General features: G+C 39.5%; 1 protein-coding gene across 1 annotated transcript in view; it reads right to left on the reverse strand.

Moving 5' to 3' along the window:
- Positions 1-10622: 10622 nt before the first annotated feature.
- LOC119740078 overlaps positions 10623-25359 on the reverse strand; it is a 32126-nt gene continuing 17389 nt past the window's right edge. Inside the window, exons 3-4 of the mRNA XM_038215284.1 lie at positions 20605-20656; positions 10623-10823 (exon numbers count right to left, since the gene is read on the reverse strand). Of these exons, the coding sequence (XP_038071212.1) occupies positions 10623-10823; positions 20605-20656 (253 nt within the window). The remainder of the gene's footprint in view (positions 10824-20604; positions 20657-25359) is intronic.

A 25359-nucleotide genomic window follows, 5' to 3' on the forward strand; every position in this document is an offset into this window, starting at 1 on the left:
AATTAGGCATATTTCCACCACTTGGATTTTTTTGGACTTTTAGTATGTCATTTTAGGGACCTTATAGAAATGCACTGTGGTGAAAAAAAATTCTGTTGCAATTTGTTTGAGGTTCACTCAAAAAATGAAGTATTTTGCCTGGACTATTCTTGACGTTTTACCTTATGGTTCGATCCCAAATTTGATGATGGTCGGCAATCTTTGATTTCGTGAACATACTTCGTTTTTATTGTAAGTATCTATGTACTGTTGATCATCCGGACTTATCGACCAGACTAATTGCAGCAATGCTACATTATTAATATGGGTTTCATCAATCTTCTGGCCCTGATCATTGGACTATTTGCTTGCCACTGCTACACGTGCGATTGGCAAGGCTGCAGTTTTGATGAATAAATGTCACTAACGATACTAGCCTACCGTACATTATCATGATGTAGGCCTAGGCCTGTGGTCATTGCCTGATACGCATATTGTGTCATACATGTATAAACAATGCTTTTATGGTAGCCAAATATGCCGATACTCTAATTCCACCAGTACCCAGCAGGCTGACATAAGCGATAAATGCATACTACTTGGCAGGGATGTTCATGCTAACCCAGGTCCTGCTAAAAACCCTTGTAATGTGTGTACTTAACCAATGAGAAAAATTAGCTGAGCATTCAATGTGAGAGTTGTGATACAAAATGCCATTCAGGAATGAATAATGAATCCTGAAACAACAAACATTTAGAACCTTACCCGTGTTGTGTCAACAATGGACTTGATTGAACTTGTGGATGATGTCAGACGTCAGTGTTCACATGATTCGGAGAATGGAACCATCATTGACCTCGTGTTTATGGATCATCCCAACTTGGTTAGCACAATAACCGTTTGTCCCAATCCGGTGGGGAGTGACCATCATGCAGTATGTTTTGAACTTAGATGTAGCAATGTTCAACCAGCAAGATCGGTCACGAGCAGTGTTGGAGCAAAGGCTTTGACCCTCAAGGCCAAGGCCAAGGCCAAGGCTTTGACCCTCAAGGCCAAGGCCAAGGCTTTGACCCTCAAGCCTCGAGGCCAAGGCCAAGGCTTAACCCTCAAGGCCAAGGCCAAGGCCAAGGCCCTGTTTTATTAAATGACCACTGATATAGAACTAATTATAGTCACATGAGTGACACATCATCACGCAAGGGCGGATCCAGAACACAATTGGGGGGGGGGCCAAAGAAATTTTGGTCCCCCCCCCAAAAAAAAAAGTGGGTCAAAAAAATATGGCTTGGGCTTCGGGGCCCGCTTAAGGGCCCTGAAAAATGTTTGGATTCGAGATGCTCTGTGGTGCGATTTGAGGCAATTTCTGACCATTTTAACAGATGTTTTTTGAGGAAAAGATGTGGTGTACTCATTGCCTGCCTTTATTACGACGTCACATAAAAAAAAATGGTTTCGTTGGGTTTTTTTGGCCCCCCTGGATCCGCCCTTATCATCACGAATTGCTCGTTACGAAGAACAACATTTCTTTAATTGCAATCAACATGCTCGCATAGGCCTACACCGTTTTATGACTGCACTGTATCTATTAAAGTATAAGTTCAGGTCTTCAATATGGTTTAACTAAACAAAATAATGATTTACTTCTATATTGACACACAATTCTCCCAAGTGTAACAAAAGGGGGATCCAAGATACTGATTTGGGAATTTTTTATTTGCTGGCCCAACATGGTCAGAAATATCAGCATTATCTAAAACAGATACATGCAAATCTTTAGCACTTATCAGGGAGACATGTACAACCAATCAGATCTATTCCATAGTTATATGCAATTAAAGTGATCATTCATTAGCCCCACAAGTGTACGGAATATTGTTGCAGCAAATCTACTACAATGGTAACAACATTTGATGCTATAAAAGTGGAAGTGTGCCCAACACACAAATCTATATGGTGTTTCCCTCCTCCATCGTAATACAATTAAAATGGTAACACTAACAGCAAAATTTCGAACAGATTTATCTGGAAAATGCAAAAATCTATGGGCCTTGAAGAGCCTTGACTCAAAATTGCAAGGCCCTGAACCCTCAAGGCCAAGGCCTTTTATATCAGGTGACACTAGTTCAATTTCTAATTACCAACCATTGTTTTGACATCGATTGTGTGCAAAATCATGCAGACTGTCATAGCCAGTACTATTCAATCCCATCTTAGTGACTATTTACTATTGTCACCTGAGCAACATGGTTTTATTAAAGGTCGTTCATGTGTCACTCAACTCCTTAATGTTACCAACACTTGGCTTAAAATTCTTGACAAACCCTGCCCACCCAAAATTGGTGCAGCTTTTCTTGATTTTGCCAAAGCTTTTGATGTGATGCCTCATGATGTTTTGCTCTAAAAATTGGCTAAGCAGTATTTATCTGGGGACATTTGGAAATGGATCAAATCTTTTGTTTCTGGAAGAGATCAACGTGTCTTTTACAAAGATTCATTTTCACCATGGCTCCCAGAGTCTTCAGGTATCCCCCAGGGAAGTGTTTTGGGTCCGCTTCTGTCTGACTTATTCATCAATAATCTTCCTCTGTGTACTTCAACTACTTGCTCATAGTTTGCAGATGGTTCTTTATTGTATAGGGCGATAAATTGTTTAGAGGATGAAATTGTTTTACAACAAGATCTTGATCAAATTCATTGTTGGTGTCTTAATAATATAATACGTCTCAATGTCAACCAAACTAAAGTTATGCGAATTACATGGTTTAGAGATCCAGGTGTTCCCTTGCACCGGTACACCCTTGACAATGTTCACCTTGATGTCTTAACAGAGTATAAATACTTGGGAGTTATTTTGAATAACAAAGTGACTTGAAATAATCATGCGCAGTTTGTTGTTACTGAGGCTAAAAGAATGTTGGGTTACATAACTGGTGTTGCTAGAGACCTATGTCAAGATGCTAAACTTGCCTTTTACAAGGCTCTTGTTTGCTAATTGTAGAATATGCTCAACCAGTATGGCACCTCTACAATTCCACCCTTATTGACAAAATAGAAAAGCCACAGCGCTGTGCGACTAGGATGATACTCGGGCAGAGACGGATATGGAAATAAATTATGACAGCCGATTTAAACTTCTTAATTGGGGTTCCCTAAAGTTAAGGAGAAAGATTTTGTTAATCAGTTATGTAATGAAATCATTGTATGGGTTCTTACATGTAATAAAGTCAGATGGGATGTAATAAAGTCAGATGGGACATCACTGCGAATGGTCGGCATACTGAGACTGTGAAGTTTGACCACCTCAGAGCTCGTACGCAGAGACTTCACTGCTCTGCGGTGCATGCCTTTGAGCGCTACTGAGACGAACTGCCTGATTCATTGACTTGAGGTCTGGGGTGGTTTAGCTCTTGTTTTGGGGGTGGACAAATTCATTGAGATGTCATGTCTGCTATTCACAGTGATTGCTGGTTTAGTGGGGGATTCTGGGAGTTTGTGTACTTGTCTGCTATTCACATTGATTGATGGATTCTGGGAGCTGTGTATATTGTTTTTGTGTGCGTGTGTGTACGTGTGGGTAGGCATACACGGCATTATGGGAAGTTTTTTATTGTTAGGCAAATTAGGACCGAGTTATGGGGACTTTCTGCTGTCCCCATAGCATTTTCGGTCCCCACAAATACCTTGCACAGAGGAGTGCAAGTCACCACAATTACGGAACAAGAATGTGTGCGTTAACAAAATGTATATTTTTAAAGCCACTTTTAACCATATTTTGGGGGATGGGGAGGAGGAACTTCCCTTGAGGGTATTTTTTTTGGGGGGGGGGGGCGGGCCTTGCTTTTGATTCTTTGGTTTTTTTATTGTTGTTTTTTGTTTGTTTAATTGTTTGAATGTATTTGTAGGTTGTTTTTTGGGTTTTTTGTAGTTGTTTGTATGTTGGGGTGTTTTGTTTTTTTTTCTTCTTCTCTCTCCCAATTGTTCTTAAAGGGGGTGGAGTTTTTTTGGAGTTTGGTATCTGTATTGATTTTTTTTATTTTCTTCTCAACGTGTCAAATGTAAAATGTAATTTAAACTGAAGTACTATGGGTATTTAAAAAAAAATTGTGTATAGTTTACAATTATTTTATATATTTTGCTTGTACACTAATGGTATAGGAGTAAGTAATGGTAGTGGAGTAACTTTTCTTTACTCCAGGCATGTGCCACTAGTTTGTTGTAATGAATGTTGTTGTATTGTCTGTATTTTATTGTATTGTCATTTTGAGGCATTTAAAGATAAAGACGACCTCCTTAAGTTAAAGGGAACTGCGTCCTGAAATATATGCCCGATTGGGCTACAAAACGCGTTTTGAACGAAATGATGTTAATCGGAAAGAACATTTAAAAGTAGGATAGAAACATCAACACAAGTATCCTTTAAAAACTGGGCACTTTCGTAGTATTCTTGTGTTATTCGTGTGAGAACGACTTTCAGGGTCCACTTTTGTGACCCCAAAGAGTCGGGGTGGTAATGCTAGTTGTGATTCCAGCCGTAAGGGTTCGCCTTTTGCGGACGTGTATTAAATCACATTTTGTGCATTGGTGATTGGTTGCCGCTGTTCGTGAGCATGATGCTGTGTACGTGTGTAATACTAGACACACACAACATGTATTGTACATTGTAAAAATGACAGGAAACACTCCCTCATGTCCGATGTAAACAATCAGGTCTTTTTTTTTCCTTTTTTGGGCATGGTAAGACATAAGCTTGGTTTTCTTTCAACCAGATTTTCAAAAAAAGGATAAGTAAACAATCCAAAACATGTAATTTTCAGGATTTCAGGACGCAATGCCCCTTTGATGCCCCATGGGAACATGTGCTTACTTGTCAAGATGTAAATGAAGCATGGTCCATGAGGCACTCTTTGTTTATAAGTATTATTAACCATCATGCACCAATGAAATCAAAATGTATTTGTGGTGCATTGTTGCCTTGGCTCGATGAGGAAATTCTAAAACTTATGCCACAGCGAGATCGTGCAAATAAACATTACTACTGAAAAAAATTGCAGCAAGAAAAGCAAATACTTTAGATCAATCACCGAAGAAAATAAAGGCAACTGTTCACAAGGGTGGAGACAAGTGCAGTACAACTAACTACTGGCCTATTTCTATACTGCCGATTATCTAGAAAGATGGATACACCCAGCAGTTTATTCTTATCATGTACAGACATCTTTGGCTCAGAGTAGCCCTGGAGGTCATGACCTGTTGCCTGCGTCTAACCATACTACAAGATACCATATCAAGTTTGGTTGAGATTGATGACTGTACCGTACGGTACTTTCAGTGAATCTTACCAAAATGTAGCTCTCTGTCTTTCAAACTTAAATACATACACACACACACGTTTGTTTATGGTGTACATCAAAGATTTTCTTTTGTTCTTCTTCCCTTCTCCTTTGTTTGTATTCTTACTTTTTTGCAACAGCTCTCGTTGGTTTTGTAAATGTTTTCTATTCGAGGTTGTCCTCGATTTGGTTCCTGTCCTCGATTCCACCGATGATTTTGCACGTTTGTGTCCTCAATTTACACCATAAACAAACCGAGGAATACACGATCGCAATATCCCCTGTATGGCTGGAAAGCCAGGGGGATAACTCACCACCATGCAGGGCTTGAGGTGCTTGTTTAAAAAATGTGATAAAAAAAATTGCTTCCAGTTGCATGTATATAAACACCGTGGGATAAAACTGTAACAGCATGAGATCGATATGTAGGATGATTCCCACTGCACATCTCTGAAGTTAAAAAGTGTGTGATTGAAAAATAACTGCAAGTCATATAAACACCTGGGGATAAAGACTGACTTTAGACTTGGCAGACACTTAGACCACCAGCAGATGACGGTCCCCGATGATTTTTGTCACGATGACGTCATCCTGTGTACCGTCACTATTAAAGGTGCATTTGTTTAAAGCCTTATTTCTTCTGAAGTAGAAGAGAGGGGGCGGATTCACAGCAATGTCAAACAATGTGTCACTAGACATGTCTTTGGAAATGATCTTTTTTTTTTTTCCCCCTCCAATTGACAGCATGTCAGAAGTTTGTCACTAATGGGTTCCCCAATTGCAATCAAGTACCAATTAGAACGCGGGGGGGGGGGGGGGGGGGGGGGGGGGGGGGGGGGGGGGGGGGGGGGGGGGGGGGGGGGGGGATTAACAGAGATTTCCAAAAATGTGTCACCTGACACATCTTTAGACCAGATTTTAAACATATTCAATTTTAGAAAACCTCTGAGATTTAAAATGATGTCACATCAAAGGTGTATCTGAGGCCTTTATCTCAGTGGTGCACCCAGGATTTGGGTGTTTTTTTTGGGGGGGGGCTCAAATTTTTCGTCAAAAAATGTTGCCCAAAACTTTTGGCTGCAGAAAAAAATTGGAGTTTTATTTGGGGGGCGGACTATTTTGACATTGGTGGGGCGCCACTTACACCCCTATCATAGTACTCGAAAATAGGCCACATACATATCACCAAGGTAAAATCGTGGGACAAAAAAAAATAAAATGAACAGGACATAGGCTTTTCCGCCTTTTTAACAGATACGTGTAAAAAATTACTTTTAAAAATGTGCTTTGTCTATTTTTGCATTAGAAGAACATGTAATAAGTGCTTAAATTAATACAACATCAGCTTATCACGTCATCATGACGACACTTCAGGTTTTCAATACTAATAATTATTTCTACCTACCCACCAAGTTTCAAGATTATCGGACTGAGCCTTGTATGTGATTTAAGAAATTGCATTTTTATGACGTCATCGTGACGTTATCCACTTATAATTTGTTTATGCATATAAGTATGACCTTACGAACCTTATACAAGTTTAGAATACGAGTTTGTTTAGGGTCCAAAATGCCGCAGCTAAAATACATGTACAAAGTCTATGGGATTTGGGGGTGGGAACAAAAAAAAGAAAAAAAGAAAAACTAGAGCTATGCCTGTTCGATGAACAGGACACAGGCTTTTCTGCATTCTTAAAATAATACGTGTGAAGAAATACTTTTAAAAAATACTTTGTCATATATTTGTTTTAGAACAAAATGTAAAAAAGTTGATAACTTAATTTAAAAAAATAGGTGATGATGTCATCATGACGTCACTTCAGATTTAGCATACTATTAACACTTTCTACCTACCCACTAAGTTTCAAGACAACCGGACTTGCCCTTATAAGTGTTTTCAAAAATCGCACTTTTGATGACGTCATCGTGACGTCACACATTTTTCAAACAAAATTATGCTGGTACCTTTTACATAACAAACCGAACACAAAAAGAATTTTTAATTTAGCATGTTTGAAGCCAATCAGATGAACAAAAGTGTTAAACGTTTAAAAATTTGAAAAAAATCTCAAAAAATCTACCGACGTCATCGAGACGTCATTTCAGACTTTGTGTACTTGTACTATTATCTACCCACCCACCAAGTTTCATGACGATTGGACATTCCCTTATGTTTAAAAAAAAAAAAATCGCATTTTAATGACGTCATAATGACGTCACACAATTTTCACAATTTTGTGAATATACCTGTTATCTAACAAACATAATACAAAAAGAAATTTGAATTTAGCATATTGCGTTTGTGAGATATGGCTTAAAGGTCCAAAACTTCAAAAATCGACGTCATGATGACGTCCTTTAAATTTTTACCTATAACACATCCCGGTCTACCTACATGTACATACCGAGTTTCAACCAAATCAGACTTACAGTTCTTTAGATGTAGGGTCTTCAAAGTTCACACATTTAAGAAAACGTCACGTGACCCACGTTGACGTAATCATTCGTCACTCTTCGGGACACAAACTCACTATGGGGTCTTCACATACATGTATGTTAGGTTTCATTAGAATACCAGTTTGTTTAGGGTACAAATGCAGCGGTTAAAAAAAGTCTATGGGATTTGGGGTGAAATAAGAAGGGAAAAAAAGAAAAGATAAGAAAAAAAATTCAGAACAAAAACAATGCTTTTTCCGCTTTGAAGCGGAAAAGCAAAAAAAAAAAAAATAAAATAAAAATTGACAACCTCGAAGGGGGGGGGATGCTCAAGCTCCCCCTCCCCCCCCCCCCCCCCTCCCCCGGTGGTGCACCACGTCTTTATCTAAGGAACTATATAGTACTTTACACTTTGTTCTAACTTTATATGTCCCTCTATACCGGGATGTACATGTAATAGAGGTAAATCCATCAGATTTTAGTCCCCCGTGTAACCCCTTTAGTTCTGAACTTCACCTATATGGAAGGATTATTAATTAATTGCTTAATAATAACAGCCACGTTAAACACGAAAAAAAATTGAACCCATGGAAATTATAGAGCATTGTTTGCGAACTTATTTGATCTTGTAAGAAACATAAGCAATGACAGTGCCTTCTAATGACATAGCCAGAAACATTTCACATGCAAAGAGTGCAGGCTATGATACGTCTTTCATGTCAACTGCTAGCTTTTGTTCATTATTTCTCATCAGGATGCCAAGAATTCTTCATTACAGTTTTGTTCAATTAGAAATAATCAGGTTTTAGGTTTGGAGTTTTTTTTTATTAGATTCAAAAACTTGATTGGTATGTTAAAGGGAATATACAACATTTGCAAACATCGAAAAATAAAACTACCAAGTTTTTGCGAAATACCTTAATAGGATGTTGGTAAATGACAGTCTAAAGCATCCTGTAAAATTATGGCACCTGGTATACTGTCATTTTCAAGAAAAGTGGTATTTTTGTATCAATTTCCAACGCTGATCGGCCGATCAGCGTTGGAAACAACTGGCTTTTTTTCAAATACTGGCCCCAATTGACCATTGCACTTGTTTGCAATCGATTACAAACCTATGAACGGGTACGAGCCAGCTAGACTGGTTCCCTGACCTTACAATTCCCCAATGTATGTAAACTGCTCTGTTTCTTCTTATATGGAGTCAGGGGACCAGACTACAGGAAAATGATCGTTTTTCTTGGTTTTTATAGCATTTTCGAACCCAAAACCTCCAAAAAGTCAGTGTAACTATATTTGCTTTATATTTCCAACCCCCCAATTCCATCCATTTCTGAAAATTACAGCAAAAGCAAATGATGTATATTCCCTTTAAACCCTAGAGCAGAATAGTTTTGTAAACTATCATCTCAGAATAGCATCTTTCAGTTCTGCTCCCGCAAATTTTTTTTGGAGGGGGGGGGGGGGGGAAGGCGGCATCTGAGAGGAAATCACCCTTTTGGACGAAAGAGGTTTTAGGGCCAGTGCGTTTAAATGGCGATATTCTTGTTACGGATTGAGCAATTTAAGTAATTTTTTTTCATCTAAAAGTAGCTTATGAAATTGGCTTTCTGTCATTATTATGTTTGATGCTACATATTTTTTTAAATGTGAAATATATTTTTGGGGGTTTGGGTTCCGTTTTTTTTTACTCACCCTGTATTGAAAAGGGGAAACTCTGATGGTAATTACTTTGTTCACCTAAGGCCAAAAAAAGAATAGTTCTGCTTCCGGTTACCCGACCGACCCTATTTTTAGGCTGCGACCCTAAAAATTTTATCAGCAATTCCAAAAAAAACAAAAAACAAATGATTGAATAAATAAAAATAAAAACCTTATGTCTTGTCTGTCTTCACAAAATACCCCTCAACAACCCTTTTGCATAAAAAAATGCTTGTATTTATTGTTTTCTTACTTACATTCGCTATTTTTTCAAAAGAAACCTCCGTTATTTTTACAAATTCGCTGCGCGATTCAACTACTTCGCAATTCGATGTCTGTAATCACGTGCGTAATAAGCGCAATGCGGCGACGACTGGTTCCCGCCGCGCCGCGCAGGGGCCAATTATGAAAATGCGGTAACTAGTCTGTGCACGGCTATGCTATCGTTAGCACAAGCCTGGCTATGCAAGCGCAGGCACGTGCTCTGTCAACTGGTTGGACTCGACATCGTAAAAATGCTGAGAAAGGCATCGTAAAAATGCCAAGAAAACACCGATGGAGAAAGAACATTTTTGCAAGTTAAATCACAGATTTGATCTAGCTTGTCTGTGTATGTATTTTCCGTGTTCAAGAGTTCATTTTGAGATCGCACTACTCGTATTTGGAGTGATACAATGCAGTTTCCTGAAATGTTCGACCCATTGGCCGTGGGCCACACATGTACAAATGTACATGTACAGTGCATCACACACTTCGGAGTTTTGGCCAGCTCCCCTTCTTGACTAGCGTTGTGCCTATGGTGCGAACGACCTGAATTTCCCACAATTTTTTTACGAATTATCAAACGTAAATATATTGACAATAATTAAGGTAGGTTTTATTCACTTTTTGTGGCCATTTTGTGTATAGCTTTTGTAGTGCAATGGAAATAGTTCAGGCTAAAACTTCGCATATAATTGAATACCCCATTCAATCTGCATAAAAAAAATTGGCCAAAAAAAAAAAATTTCCGACCGACCGACCCTATTTTTGAAAGGCATGTAATCGGAAGCAGAACTATTTTTTTTTTTGGCCTAATCCCCCCCCCCCCCCCCCGAAAAAAAAGTTGTGGGAGCAGAACTGAAAGATGTTAACCTGAGATAAAAATTCTCTAAACCATTCTGCTCTAGGGTTTAACTTACCAATCAACTTTTAAGTGGGTAATAAATAACCGGTGAACATAAAACACGATCACTAAAGGGGTAACAGGGAAGACTAAAAAAAGGGGGACAAAGTGTCTTACCTGAATGCTGTTTGTCTGCACAATGCAATCCAATGAGTACTTCAGTTGTTTTACGGTACCAAAAGAAGGATTGCTGTATGTGGATTCCACTTGCTCCTATAATGCATGCACATGTTAGAATGGTACAGTTACTCATTTGATTACCTTGGACTTAACTTGTCAAACTGACTAAAATTGTACTGTGTAAATGTTTAACAACTGTTGTTGCTTTACCCCGCTCTTGTTCATGGGGCGGCCATCTTGTTATTGTTTCTCTACTGTATGTTACTGTTCCTTAACCCTCAACTGTTCTTGAATCTTACACACTAGTGTTCTTTAGCCTTACCTTAACTTACATGTACCTTTTAAAAGCAAAACAAATCAGTAATTATTTTTATATGGTATAAATGACTTCTCAGTAGATGCCTTTTGCATTCGCCAGCAACAGCTCAGGCTTCCTTGGACAGGAAGTGGTGTTCCATCAACAATCTTGCTCTTGTAAACTGGGAGATCACGTTATGCATCACGCCCAGTTTCATTGGACAACTATACACTTGTTGAGGTTCGATGGGGTACATGCATCAAATGCAGGGATTCCTCTGTTTGTATCCAACTTGGTGGTTGTCATTTCAGTATCCGGATCCCTACTCTGTTCATTAACCCTAAAACACCCTGAATCCTTCAAAATCCTCTTTGCCAAAGTGGAGGAATTTGGAGGATTGAAGTTACATGGCAAAAGTGCGTTACTGATTTAGTAGGATGCACTTTGTCAAAGTCTTGGTCCGGACCTTGTGTTGTTTTTGCTCAGCAATGCATAAATACGTGTATAGGCCTGGATTATGCTTGAAATCCTCTGTACTGCTCCAGGATGTCACTGGCCAAGCCTCAACATATTGACAGCCACTGCTGCAGGATTTTGCAGGATTCAGGCAGCGGTCACCCCTCCATGGACCATATTCAAGAAATAATTAAGGAATTTGCAGGACTGAGGATGGATACTATTTTTTCCATGAGGCCAATGGGAGGATTTTGCAGGATTCAACTTGCCGACTCCAATATTTCATTTCTAACCCAAGTTATCATCCGGAAACCATTTACCTTTAACTCACCACGGTGACCTTGACCTTTGACCTTTTTACCTCAAAACCAAGCCCAACCTGCCTACTTCTAAAGGCAACACCCTACCGAAGTACATGTAACAATCCCAAACAACATTTCTAACTCAAGTTATCATCAGGAAACTAAGCTGCCCGGACGGACGGACATCCCAGCCAGATGGACTTCCGGGGTACCTCCATTGTTGTCAGATTGTCCCTATTTCTAAAGATTTCGTTGCGGGTACCCTTTTTTCTAAAGATTTTATTTGCGAGGTACCTCAAACAAAGGACGGGTACCCCACAAGGGGTCCATGGTAAGCACGGACGAACATACGCCCTTACCATAGAAATCCTAGGTGGGGGATTCCCCTTTGTATGCAATTATATCCCCATTTGCTATACACACGTTTACTCAGTTTAACAATATTGCTATAACATACTAATCTCCAAATCTGTTTATTGCTGAAAATTGCAGCAGAAGCAAATGTTGTTCATTCCCTTTAAGGTCATCATATATATTAATTTTGAAGTGATTATCACAAATTTTGCCACACTCATAAACTGAAAATGCGTTTTTGACACTTTTTAACTTTCAGCCAGAGGGCGCTCGAACATTTCATGACTTCACCGGTAATATTTTTGGAAAGGTCAACCAGGGGAGAGACTAACATTGTTGAAAGGAAGGGTCATGTAATTTGACACGCACGAGATAAATTGAAGATCATGTATTATCAAATCAATTCCCGTAAAATTCAAGTTCCAGTCTCTCAAAGTTAATTTGTATATTACCAAATTCAGTAATATTTAGGTGTTGGTCCATGAGCCCAACACCCATGAGCCCAATAACCTTTTGTTATTGTAAGAATTTTACTATTATTATTGTTCTTCAAGACAAATTCTTTTCCAGATCTGTTTGTCAACATGAAAACATATATGAACTTCAGATGTCAATACATCAATGCACAAACAACTGAAAATGTGCTTTTTAATAATTATGTCATTATGACGTCATCATGGGTAACACAATGTCACTTGAATTTTGCGGGAATCGATATAATATTACCTGATCTTCATTTCATCTCGTGCGTGCAAATCACGTGACCCTTCCTTCCGGTTGAAACCAAAAATGCCTTATACTTTGAAAGTGCACAAAGATATGAACTTGCTTTCAATGGTTCTGGTGTATGGCTAGGTTGACCTTTCAAAAAAAAATGATTGGTGATGCCAAAAAGTGTTCAACTGCCCTCTAGGGGCAGGTTAAAAAAATTAAAAAACGCATTTTCAGTTGATGTCTGTGGCGAAATTCACGGTACCTGCTTCATAAAATAATGGACATGATGACTTTCATGCAGACAAGACCTGCAGACAAAAAAAAATTAATAAAATCATCAGACTGAAGATAAGATGAAAAGACCTTTAAACCTTAAAAAATTGCCCAAAAAAATCAACCATGAGAGATATTATCAAGATTTGGCTGTATATAGCACAGTTAACGTAACTCTTGAGCTTTTTGGTAAAGACAACAAGATGATGTCATTGAGTATCATATTAAAAGCAAATAAAGATTCCTAAATTTAATCTTTGAAAATCAATATAAAATCAACTGCTACAGATTCGATTTTGGTTTTGATGGCAGTCAATACAATATTGCAGGGTTTTCATTTTTGGTATTAAGTGCAAATCACGTGACCCTTCCTTCCCATTCGAAACGGAAGTGCCCTCTAATTTGAAATTGGCAATAGATATGAACCTGCTTTCAACAATGTTAGTCTTTGGCTAGGTTGACCTTTCAACAACAACAAAATCGGTGTCGTCATGAGATGTTCGAGACCCCGCTAGCGGCAGGTTAAAAAAATGTCCAAAACGCATTTTCAGTTGATGTGTTTAGCAAAATTTGCTATATAATGACCTTAAGGCAGACAAAACCTGTGCACAACAGACCGGAAGTTACACTGACAAGACCTTTAAACTTTAAAAAAAAAAATGCTAAAAAATCAACCGTGAGAGATATAATCAAGATTTGGCTATAGATAGCATAGTTAACATACATTTAGCTCTTGAGCTTTCTGGTAATGACATCACAGTGACGTCATTAATTATCATATTACAAACAAAGAAAGTTGAAAATCGTTATAAAATCAACCGTAACACAGATTTGAATTAATTTTTTTATGGCAATCGATACAATATTGCAGGATTTTCATTTTTGGTATTAAGTGCAAAATCACGTGGCCCTTCCTTCCTTTCGAAAACGGAAGTGCCCTCTAATTTGAAATTGGCAAAAGATATGAACCTGCTTTCAACAATGTGAGTGTCTGCCTAGGCTACACTTTAAAAGAATATTACAGGTGATGTCATAAAATGTTAGAGCGCCCTCTAAAGGCATGTTGACTAAGTCAAAAACATGGATTTACATGTAAACATACATTTTGAGTTGACGGGTGTGGCAAAGTATGTGGTAATCAATGGCCCTACACCGTGTGGTTGTTCCTACAACCTCTAGTTCTATGAAATTACTATTATTATTTTTCTCCAAGACACATTCTTTTCCAGAACTGTTTGTCAACATGAAAAGTGATATAAACTTCAATTGTCAATACATGAATGCACAACCCTGCGAAGATGTGTTTTTTTTGTGATTACGTCATTATGATGTCATCATGGGTCACGTGACGTCACTTCAAAAAATAATAAATTTAACCTTTAAAATTCAATATAAAATCCACCGTGAGAGACCGGAACTTAGATTTTGCGTGACTCGACATGATGACACATGATCTTCATTGTGTCTTGTGCTCGTCAAATCATGTGACCCTTCCTTCCGGTCAAAACCGGAAGTGCCTTTCAACAATGTTAGTCTGTAGGTGGGTTGACCTTTCCAAATAAATGATCAGTGACGCCATGAAGTGTTCAAGCGCCCTCTAGCAGCAGATTAAAAAATGTTCAAAACGCATTTTCAGTTAATGTCTGTGGCGAAATGTGCGGTAATCGCTTCAAAATTTTAATGCCTGCCATAATGCAGTCCACGCCTTATTTCTCTCGAAATTAGACTACGGCTGCTGCTTACTTAACGGTATCTCAAAGAAAGATCTTTCTCGTCTTCAACGGCTTCAAAACAGATGTGCTAGGCTCATTTTCCAGATGCCCATTTACACACATATATCTCCCCTTCTTAACCAGTTACACTGGCTTCCAGTTGCACAACGCATTCAATTCCGTACTATGGTCCACACTTACAAATCTCTCAACTCCTCTGCCCCTGATTACCTCTCTTCTCTTCTCTCAATTCGAACCGGGTCTCACTCTCTTCGCTCTTCTCATGGGAAATCTCTTGTTGTCCAGAGGACAAATAAACTCGCAGGTGATCGGGCCTTCTCTATTGCTGCTCCCCGATTGTGGAATAGTCTACCCATCCCTATCAGAAACTCTGATACTGTGCCAACCTTCAAGAAGGCTCTCAAAACCCATTTTTTCCCCACACCATAGCTGGTCGTACGCCCTTGTTGTTTTTCTGTTGTTCTTTCTGTAGTTCTTCTTTCTTTGTTTCAGCGCCTTGTATCCTTTGGCAATTTGGCGCTCTATAAATCCAGTTATTATTATTATTATTATTATTAAATTAATATAATATATGGTGACCTGAAAGGAAATGTGCAACATTTAATTTTGCAGACCTTTATGTAGACAAGACCTAAAAGTTTGATTACGTCATCGGACCGGAAGTTACAATAAAAAGACCTTTAAACCTTAAAAAATTGCTAAAAAATCAACCGTGAGAGATACAATCAAGTTTTGTGCTTTAAATGGCACTTTCATAATAGGTCTAAAACTTCCCCAGGTTTCCTTTCAATTGGTAAACTTGGAGATGTCTTGCAGCCCCCTTGAAATTTGAAGTTGACAACGCCTACGCCTTGAAACGTTCATTGAATGCCACGTACATTGTATCGTATGGCGTGTGTACAGCAAATTGGGATGATTGCATACAAAAGGGGTTTCCCCGAGTGTCTGGTTTTACGACTGTTTTATGTCAACTATTGAGCCACATGTAATGGCTGTTTGATGGACCAATGTATTTTAAGAGTTTACTAGTGTTTTGTACACGTTTATATGACAACTTGTTGACGGAAGCTCATTTTTTATTTTGTTGACGTCATATGAAACTCAAAAACTGGGCTGGCAAAAATGCCCAATTGGGTGGGTTTTTTTTCTAAAAACATGCGCATTGGTGTAAAGAAGGTATGGCCAGCAATATTTTGTATTGCTCCAATGGTATGCGACCCTTACTTTTAGAGATATGAGCTATTTAATGGGTTTGTGTAACGAATGTAGTTGACGAGTTTACATTACAGCAGTATATGCGTGCAGATCCTCACCTGACCCTTTTTAACTATCCTCTGTATAATTACTACACACGTTATTTTTTAACCCTCAACATTCACATCTACAATCAACATTAACATCGACATCAACAATCAACAATCAAAATCAACATCACCGATCAACATCAACAATTAACAATCAACATCAAAATCAACACCAACAATCAACATCAACATCAACAATCAATACTCAACATCAACAATCAACATTAACCAATCAACAATCAACAATCAGCATCAACATCAACAATTATCATCAACATCAATAATCATTATCAACAATCAACATCAATAATCAACATCAACAATCAACATCAACAAATCAACTTCAACAAATCAACTTCAACAAATCAACAATCAACAATAACATCAACATCAATCCACAATCAACATCAATCCATAATCAACAATCATCAACGCGAAAAACCATTGTTCTGTTAGCCTTGGTCAATGCTCTCGTCCATTATTCGTCCTGTACGTAACGCGGTCTGTCCACACTAACGGTTACAAAAGTGTGACATTTAGAGGGAACCATGGACAAGAGTTGATGCATAAAGTAATATGTTAAGTTTTCCGTCTTTCTTCATCCAATATCTTGGTAAGAACATTGCCCACCAACAAGTTTGATAAATTTCTCAGGATTCGAGAAATTACAGCTAGGATTATCTTCAAGATTTAACGTTCATAACATGGACAGACATTTAATTTTTTAGTGGTGGGAAGCAGTAAATAAAATACATGAATTATCATGATTTTTGTCCTAATGTAAATCTTCCCATTGAGAGATTGCCACTTAGTGGGGCTGTTGAGTGATATACATGTACAATTGTGCACTTTGTGACTAAAGCATGAAACTTCGCATGTTGGTTCTTCATGCCATGAAGAACATTTTCAGATGTGGAGACATTTAATATTTGACCTCTGGTGACCCTTGAGAGGTCAATGAACTTTACATACATTATTTATACTAATTGTTCTTGAAAACACCACTTTCCTATGACCTCAGTCTATGTCATAGGTCTTCAGGCAATGGAAATAATGGTCAGATGTGAAAAAAAATCATACTTGACCTCCGGTGACCTTTCAGAGGTCAATGACCTATATATACAGTTTTTATAGTAATTTATAAGATTGGCACTTTAAACCCCAACTTTTTCAAGACCCAATTCTAAAAGTTAGGTGTTCATGCTATGAAAAGCATTTTCATATGAAGGACATCTCATATCTGACCTCTGGTGACCTTTAAGAGGTCAATGAACTCTGTATGCCCTATTTATAGATATAAATTTATAAGATTTATTATTCAAAACCCAACTATTTCAGGACCCAAGTCTAAAAGTTGGCTCTTTGTGACATGAAAAGCATTTTCAGATATGGGGGCATCATAATCTGACCTTTGGTACCCTTTAATAGGTCAATGAACTTTATACCTTATTTTTCGTTATTTTTTTATATTTAATTGTCAAAACGCCCTTTTTCGTGACCCAAGCCTCAATATTGCAAAACAAAGGTATTGCACCTATTATTATACAGTCATGTAATGAATTGACCTCCATATCTCTTTTTTAATTGGCAGACGCAACATGTTGCGACTGGGATAGAAGACTGTTGGACTTTCTTTACTATGTAATATGTACAAATGTCTGACAACAGTCACTCTTCTGTACTTATTACTCTCTGTGGTATCTAGATGGACTTGGGTCACCACATTTTTAACCTTTTTACCAAGCCCAATGGTCACTGTAAGAGTGTGATTCTTGTCCAATGTACCTCTTGTATTCTCTTGTGCCCCTGTCTACGGTACCTTTCAAAAAAAGGAAATGGAGATCAGAGGTCATACAAACTTGTCCTTGGGGTCTGAATTCATGACATGCTGTAGAATAATACTTAAAGTACACTTGTTTTGAACTATTTAGACTTAAGTCATGAAAAGGTGGCATTTGGAATATTAAATATGATAAATAGCGGCAAATAGGGTATGCAAAGTTTATCGACCTCATAAAGGTCACCAGGGGTCAAATATGAATGTTCACACATCTGAAAATTCTGTTCATGTAATGAACAGCCAACTTTTAGACTTGGGTCATAAAAAAAGTGGGGTTTTGAATAGTAAATCTTATAAATATCTTAAAATAGAGCATACAAAGTTCATTGACCTCTTAAAGGTCACCAGAGGTCAGATATGAAATGCCCTTCATATGAAAATGCTTTTCATAGCATGAACACCTCACTTTTAGAATTGGATCTTGAAAAAGTTGGGGTTTAAAGTATTAATCTTATAAATTACTATAAATACTTTATATATAGGTTATTGACCTCTGAAAGGTCACTGGAGGTCAAGTATGATTTTTTTTTTTACACCTGATCATTATTTCCATTGCCTGAAGACCTATGACATAGACTGGGGTCATAGGAAAGTGGTGTTTTCAAGAACAATTAGTACAAATAATGTATGTAAAGTTCATTGACCTCTCAAAGGTCACCAGAGGTCAAACATGAAATGTCTCCACATCTGAAAATGTTCTCCATGGCATGAAGAACCAACATGCAAAGTTTCATGCTTTAGTCACAAAGTGCACAATTGTATCATATATTTGACCTTAACAGCCCCACTAACTGGCCAATCTCAGGTTAAACCTCTAGGTTTTTTTAACTACAGGGTGGCACATCTTCAAGACTTCATGTTCATAACAGGGACAGAAATTGTGTCACAAATTTCTGTCCATGTTATTAACATGTACTAAGTCGCATCATAATTTTATAAATACTGCACAGGTTGCTTTCATGTCGAATGATACTAATTCCTCATTGAATATGTAATATAAATGGACATTTGCTAGATTTACTATAACAAAAACATATAGTATGAATCAAGAGTGTCCGTCCATGTTATGAACATTATCCTTCATTTCATCTTAAAGATGGCCGAGTAATTTCCTACATATCCTGTGAATCAGCCTAATTATTCATCAGTCCAATCACAGATAATATAGGAATGCTTTAAAAAAAAAAATAGCAAAAAACCTGCTTTGAAATCCACCTCCCATGTCACACCCACAAAGTTATAAGTTGTAACCGTTGGTGTGGACAGACTCGGTAATCAATTGGCGGCATATCCTCGAGCGCTTTGCAGTGCATGTAAAAAATACAGCGTGAACAGCGACCTCATGCGGCCACTATATTTATGCAAATCAGTTGAGGACGATCGAGAGCCTTGGTTCAGTTGTCCATGTGAGGTTTTGGGGGTGGTGCTCATTATGCTAATAGCCTAAACTGACCTTAAATGTCGTTTTCTTATTGGTCGATCGTTGCATGGAAAGTTGCATAGCGGTAAAACGTGGCACCATACATAATGCATACACGCACGTTGTGTGTCTCTGCACATGGCACCAATGCACAAAAAAAATGTGGTTTCTGTCACATCCGCAAAAGGCGAATAGCAGCAAACAATTTGATGTCTTCAGGATTTGCCAAGGTGTGATTGGACACTCCACATTAGCCCCGCCTACACTTATCTATATTCTAAAGAAAAACATAAGCTTTCGCCGATGACTGAACCAAGGCTCTCGATTGTCCCCAACTGATTCGCATAAAAATAGTTGTCGCATGAGGTTGCTGTTCGCACTGTATTTTTACATGCACTGCAAAGCGCGCGAGGCCTAGGATGCTGCTGATTGATTACCGCGTACAGGACGAATAACGACGAGAGCATTGACCAAGGCTGTTGTTCTGTTAATTAACCAGACATAAACCTCTAGCCCAACACCGTGTGTTTGTTGCTTCAAACTCTAGTTATTATTATTATGGTTTTTACTATTATTTAGGTAACAAAATGTTCATCCATGTGACCAACATGATTATTAACGTCTGTCCGTGAAACAAATGTTATTTCAGACAAGATATCAATACTTCTTCATTTCAAGTTATATATATGGTTGAACAGTCTAGAAAAAAATTAAGTTGGGGTTTACAGGGCCCTTACTCAGTTGTTAAAAAGATACCGTCTTGTCTGTCTCAGTGACATACGTTACTTTCATGGCATCTTCCTCCCCATAATTTAAGCAAGAATAAAGTGTCTTTGAAAGTGTTCTAAATATTAACATTAAGTGTACTTAATTGTACTGAAACAAAATATTACTGAATTTTGTCATCTTGCTTTGAGTTATGGTTAGAGAAAGAAAAGTGTCTGTCCTTGTGACAAACATTACATCTTAAAGATTAACCATTGATAGCTTGTTAAATATTGCCTCAAGTTAGTTTTCAAACTAACAAGTATATAAGAGGGAAGATATGGACAAGCAAAAGAAGAAGGGAAACATTTACTTTTGGAAATTCCGTCTGAATGTCTCACAGTTGTAACATTTAACAGACCCATGGTGTAATAAACCCAAAGTAGCATGTGTTGAAAGGGATAAATGAACTCACCAAATCATCAGTCTTAGGTGCAATTCGCATTTCAGAGGGATCTTCTTTAAACCTGCTGGCAAAAAAATACAAAAAGAAAAATCAAATTTAGAGGCTACTGGTGTCTTGTCTTACAACAAAAGCACCCATGCTCTCCATCAGGGTTCAAACATACCACCACAACCAAACATGGGCCAATCTTTTCAGTCCATGCCTCATGCGAAAATGAAAGCTTTGTATTAGCAATTTAAGTTTATTTTTCAGGTAAAATAAATTTAAAAAAAATTTAAAAACAGACAGTACGGGAACATTGTAAACTTTACTCTGCAACTGAATGTTGCTGTGTCCCAAAAGCTATTTATGCTTCAAATCACTCAAACATACGGTTTAAGGTTTACATGTGGAGTGCTGTGGATTGTGGTTAAAGGCACTGGATTCGTGGTCTGTGGGTAAAGCTGCAGGTTGTGGGTTCAAGTCCAGCCGGGGTCATGGTGCGTGTGCCCTTGAGCAAGGCGCTTTGTCACTCATTGCTTCTCCCCACCCAGGAGTAAATGGGTACCTGTGAGGGCAGAGATGGTTACTGTGATTGAACTAGCTTGCTTGCGACTAACAGGCAACATCGAGCTGTATACTCCCCAGGGAGCTGAGATGGTATTTGGAATGTTTAATTGGCCCAATGATCAGGGGTTATAATAATACTGTAAGCACTGTGATTTAATTTACTTATAAGAGCGTTCTTAAATGCCGATAACTATTATCATTATTACGGCGCAGAGTGGCATTCCGCAATGATGCATGACGGTGGAATTTGCCTGGGATAACCGGAACTGTTAAAAATTCTTCGGTATCCTGCTTTGGAACCCGAAAGGGATGACATGCTGCCTTGGCAAAGGGTTGCCATTTTTTCTGACCAGCTATTGTTTTAAGACGGTTAGAAAAAACCCTGTCCACCGGGAATTCCGGAAAGGTTGACTTCGGGGAATCCCGCTCTGGTACACCTGTGCGTTTCTTAAAACTAGGCCGTGTACCTTGTGAAGATTCTGACTGTTCAGGAATGGGAACCTTTAATATACGAACCATATCCCACATCACTTCACGAAATCTATTATCGGTAGTCTCATAAGGATGACTCCCGGTAGAATCCACGTCGGACGGCCGATCCATCGAAGATGGACCCGGCTGGGACTCGAGGTTACCCTTAGGTGTTGCCTCGTGTGTATCTACAGCTGTAGAATGAGTAGGTGAAGGTCTCTTGGCGTCTCTGCGCGTAGCGCGGCTGACGTCCGAGTCCAACTCCTGCAATGAATCAGACGGGTGAACAGAAATAGCGCCGCCTGATTCCTGGTCAAATTCCCGATCTTCGGCCTCAGCTTGAGGGGAAATTGGGAGTTGTTGTGGCGCCAACGCCGCCAACTGAGCCGACAAAGCCTGAAAACCTTTCAGCAATAAATCCGATGTATTGTCTCTCCGCCCGCGTTTGCGATGACGTGGGTGGTCCGATGACTGGCCAGAAGTCGGCGACGTACTGGCACTGTCGCTCGTTGAAGAGCTAGAATAACGGCGGCGGCGGGATTTATGGGCCCGGCGCCGTTTATTCTTGGGCCGTGATCGATGTTCCGATCCACGGTGACGAGCCATTAAATCATAAATTCCCGAAGGAACGTCCGAAAGAACCCCGGGTGCCACCGGCACGCTCCGGGTTTGACCGGGCGCCACTGGTGCACGATTTTCAGGACCAGGTGCCAGGTTAAACGCGGCGGCCGTCAAACCGATAGGGCCCGGTTCCGCTTGGTTCCCCAGACCAACGGACGGGGCCGAACGTAAACGCAATGGGCCGATCGGTTTTTGTTTCTTCGGTTTTGCGCCCTCAACCGGTGGCTGAGGACAATCCGGGGAATCCCCTTCGGTCGCCGGGATTGCCGACGTAGACCGATGTTTTTCTCGGTTTGCCGACTCATTGGCCCAGGAGCTCGCAGACTTCCGTCTGGCCCCGGTTTGAACCGAGTCAGGGCCGGTGGTTTTCGGCGCATCGCGCCCACCACCGGTCCTTTTCCTTCCCTTATGGGGACTGGCCTGCGACACTTCCGTGCCCGAAACCTGTCCCCGGGAAAGACTTGCGGCACTGGAACCCTCGGCCATCGGCCCGGCTCCAGTCCGCGAAAGCCCCGTCGCGCGTCCGGTAGGATCGGTAAAACCAATACCACGAACGGACCGCGGTGGCTCCGTACTTACCCGCTTCGATGACTTCTTTTTCTTTCCAGAAGTGGTCGAAGCTTTACTTCTTGCCGAGTCTGTAGATTTCGCTAGCCAGGTGTCAATCTTCGTCCACATTTCGGAGCCCCATGGCTCGCAAATGGAACACCTAAGAGCTCTAGAACATGGCCTACACTTAGGACATAATTCGTTGGAGTCGTCTAGGCTATTCGGCAAAATCTTGTGACATTTATCACAAGTCACGAAATTTTTGGGAGGCATTTTATCAAAGACCCCAAAAACCAGAACAGTCTCAGAACTATAGTAGGATTTTCTTCAAACTGTAAGGATAAAAAAATACGTATCCTTTAATGTACAATGTATACACGCAAAAACACGAGGTCATAAAACGAAATAAAAACGTTTATAAAACTCGTCTAAAAAACAAACAAATGTAACCAGAAAAACACCTAGTGCTTCCGAGAAACAAATGTACTGCAAATCTTGAGAAAATTAATAACAAATAGCGATTAAATCCAGTAAAAACGTGCATGCTACTGTGAGCATTGAAAAACACGTCCTACCGACACGAGCGCTAAAGAAAAGAGGACGATAATGGCGGGGGCTCTGACTATTGTGGGCGCTGGCGCAGGAGGGCGCTGTGGCACACTATAGCAAATCTTTACTTTAGCGGTTAATTTACATAGTTAAGGAAATATGCATTTATAGGTCCAACAGGTAAGTAGGACACGAAGTGGACATCGATGACGTCGTCACTGGACCGTGGGAATGTCAGCAGAGGCAACATTTTGGACACTTTTTTTCACGAAGTGGCCAGCTTCAACAACAACGTCCCCTCCCAATGAAACATCCACTCCTGAGACCAAGCAAGATGGCTGCCACTGTCAACAAGATGTCCACCAAAAGCTGGACAAGATCATGGCATCTAGGTTGTAAACTCTTGATTCAAGTTCCAATAGATAACGTCAAAGGTAGATGATCACAAAAAGACCATCTCCGAACTGAAAACGGCAGTGGAATTCGCTAACAAGGAAAACAAGGATCTGGTAGCGCTGATCAACAACAGATGTGGTGGCAACTACCAAAACATTGATAAACTTACCAACCAGATTGAAGATCTACAGAACAGGAGCCGGCGTAACAACATCATCATCCACGGTGTTCCGGAGGGGGCTGAGGGAGACAAGACTAGTGAGGAATTTGTGTCTGAATTCCTCACAAATCATATGAAGTTGGAAGGTGCCGAAGATGTGGAGATTGAACGGGCCCATCGAACCCCAGCACATAGACCGGCCAATCAAGCCACAACTCCGGCCACAACAAGCCTTCGAAGACCAAGACCAATCCATTGTAAGCTACTCCGCTACGGGGACAGGCAGTTCATCCTAAAAAATGCAGCGAAGCTCCTGAGAGGCAACAAGTACCAGGGTTCAACAATCTACATATCAGATGATGTCTCAACCAGGGTCCAGGATTTCCGTAGGAAGCTGCAGGAAGACAATCTACCGACCATCCGACGAGATGAGCGCGTACAATTCGCCTACATCCCTATTCCGCCATTAATCAGATACAAGCTGCACACCGGGGAATTCAAGACCTACACGGGGAAGTAGACGAAACACTCATGCACATTAACTCATACTTCATGTTTTATTTTACACCTTAAAATTTGTTCTGTATTTTGTATTTCATTTCAACCGATTGATACTATGTTGTTTACTACCGGTGTTCAGTAACCATGGTTATACTTGAAGAATATGCCTTTGTCATCATGAATAGAGATTCCCTAACAGTAACACGTAAGCGTTTCCGACTCACATTAGCATTTAAATGCAACATACAATGTAGAGCTTTATACAACTTCCGAATGCCAGTTACTAATCACCTGGATCGTACTCGTAACAAGACTTGCGCTCTATAAGCGTACACAATCCAAGACTGAAGGCGACACAGCGGCTTTCTCGAATCTGTCTAAAGGGAGAAGTATTTTATGACCTTTCTGTGTAATTTATAGCCTCACGCTTTTATTACGTGTTCATGTTATCATTGTTTACATCTCTGTGTGTTGTCCGTGTGTGCAGGAGTAAAGCATTGCTGTATGTACCTGATCATATGAAATTAACTACGATACTGTTGTGACAACTAGCATAGATCCTGATATAAACTTTCAAGCTCCTACTATTAATTGTGATTACTATGATCAAGAACAATTTGTAAATTGCATGTAACAAAAATAAATGTTCAAACCTGAAATTACTACACATTAATGCACGCAGCCTACCTAAAAATATTACTAGTATTTTTAACCGTGTAAATGTTTTAGAAAACACATTTCCAGTGATTGGAATATCTGAAACATGGTTAAAAGACATCCAACATCCACTAGTCCAAATTCAGAATTTTTCTCTAGAAGGATTCTACAGACCAAGCAAAAGAGGTGGTGGGGTGGCACTTTACATTAGAGACGATATAGTGTATAAGATTCGCAATGATATATCAGTGAACAATTTGGATATAGAATCATGTTTTATTGAGCTTGTTAACGACCACAATAGCAACGTG

Source organism: Patiria miniata, unplaced genomic scaffold (assembly GCF_015706575.1).
Source record: "Patiria miniata isolate m_02_andy unplaced genomic scaffold, ASM1570657v1 HiC_scaffold_10, whole genome shotgun sequence".
NCBI lineage: Eukaryota > Metazoa > Echinodermata > Asteroidea > Valvatida > Asterinidae > Patiria > Patiria miniata.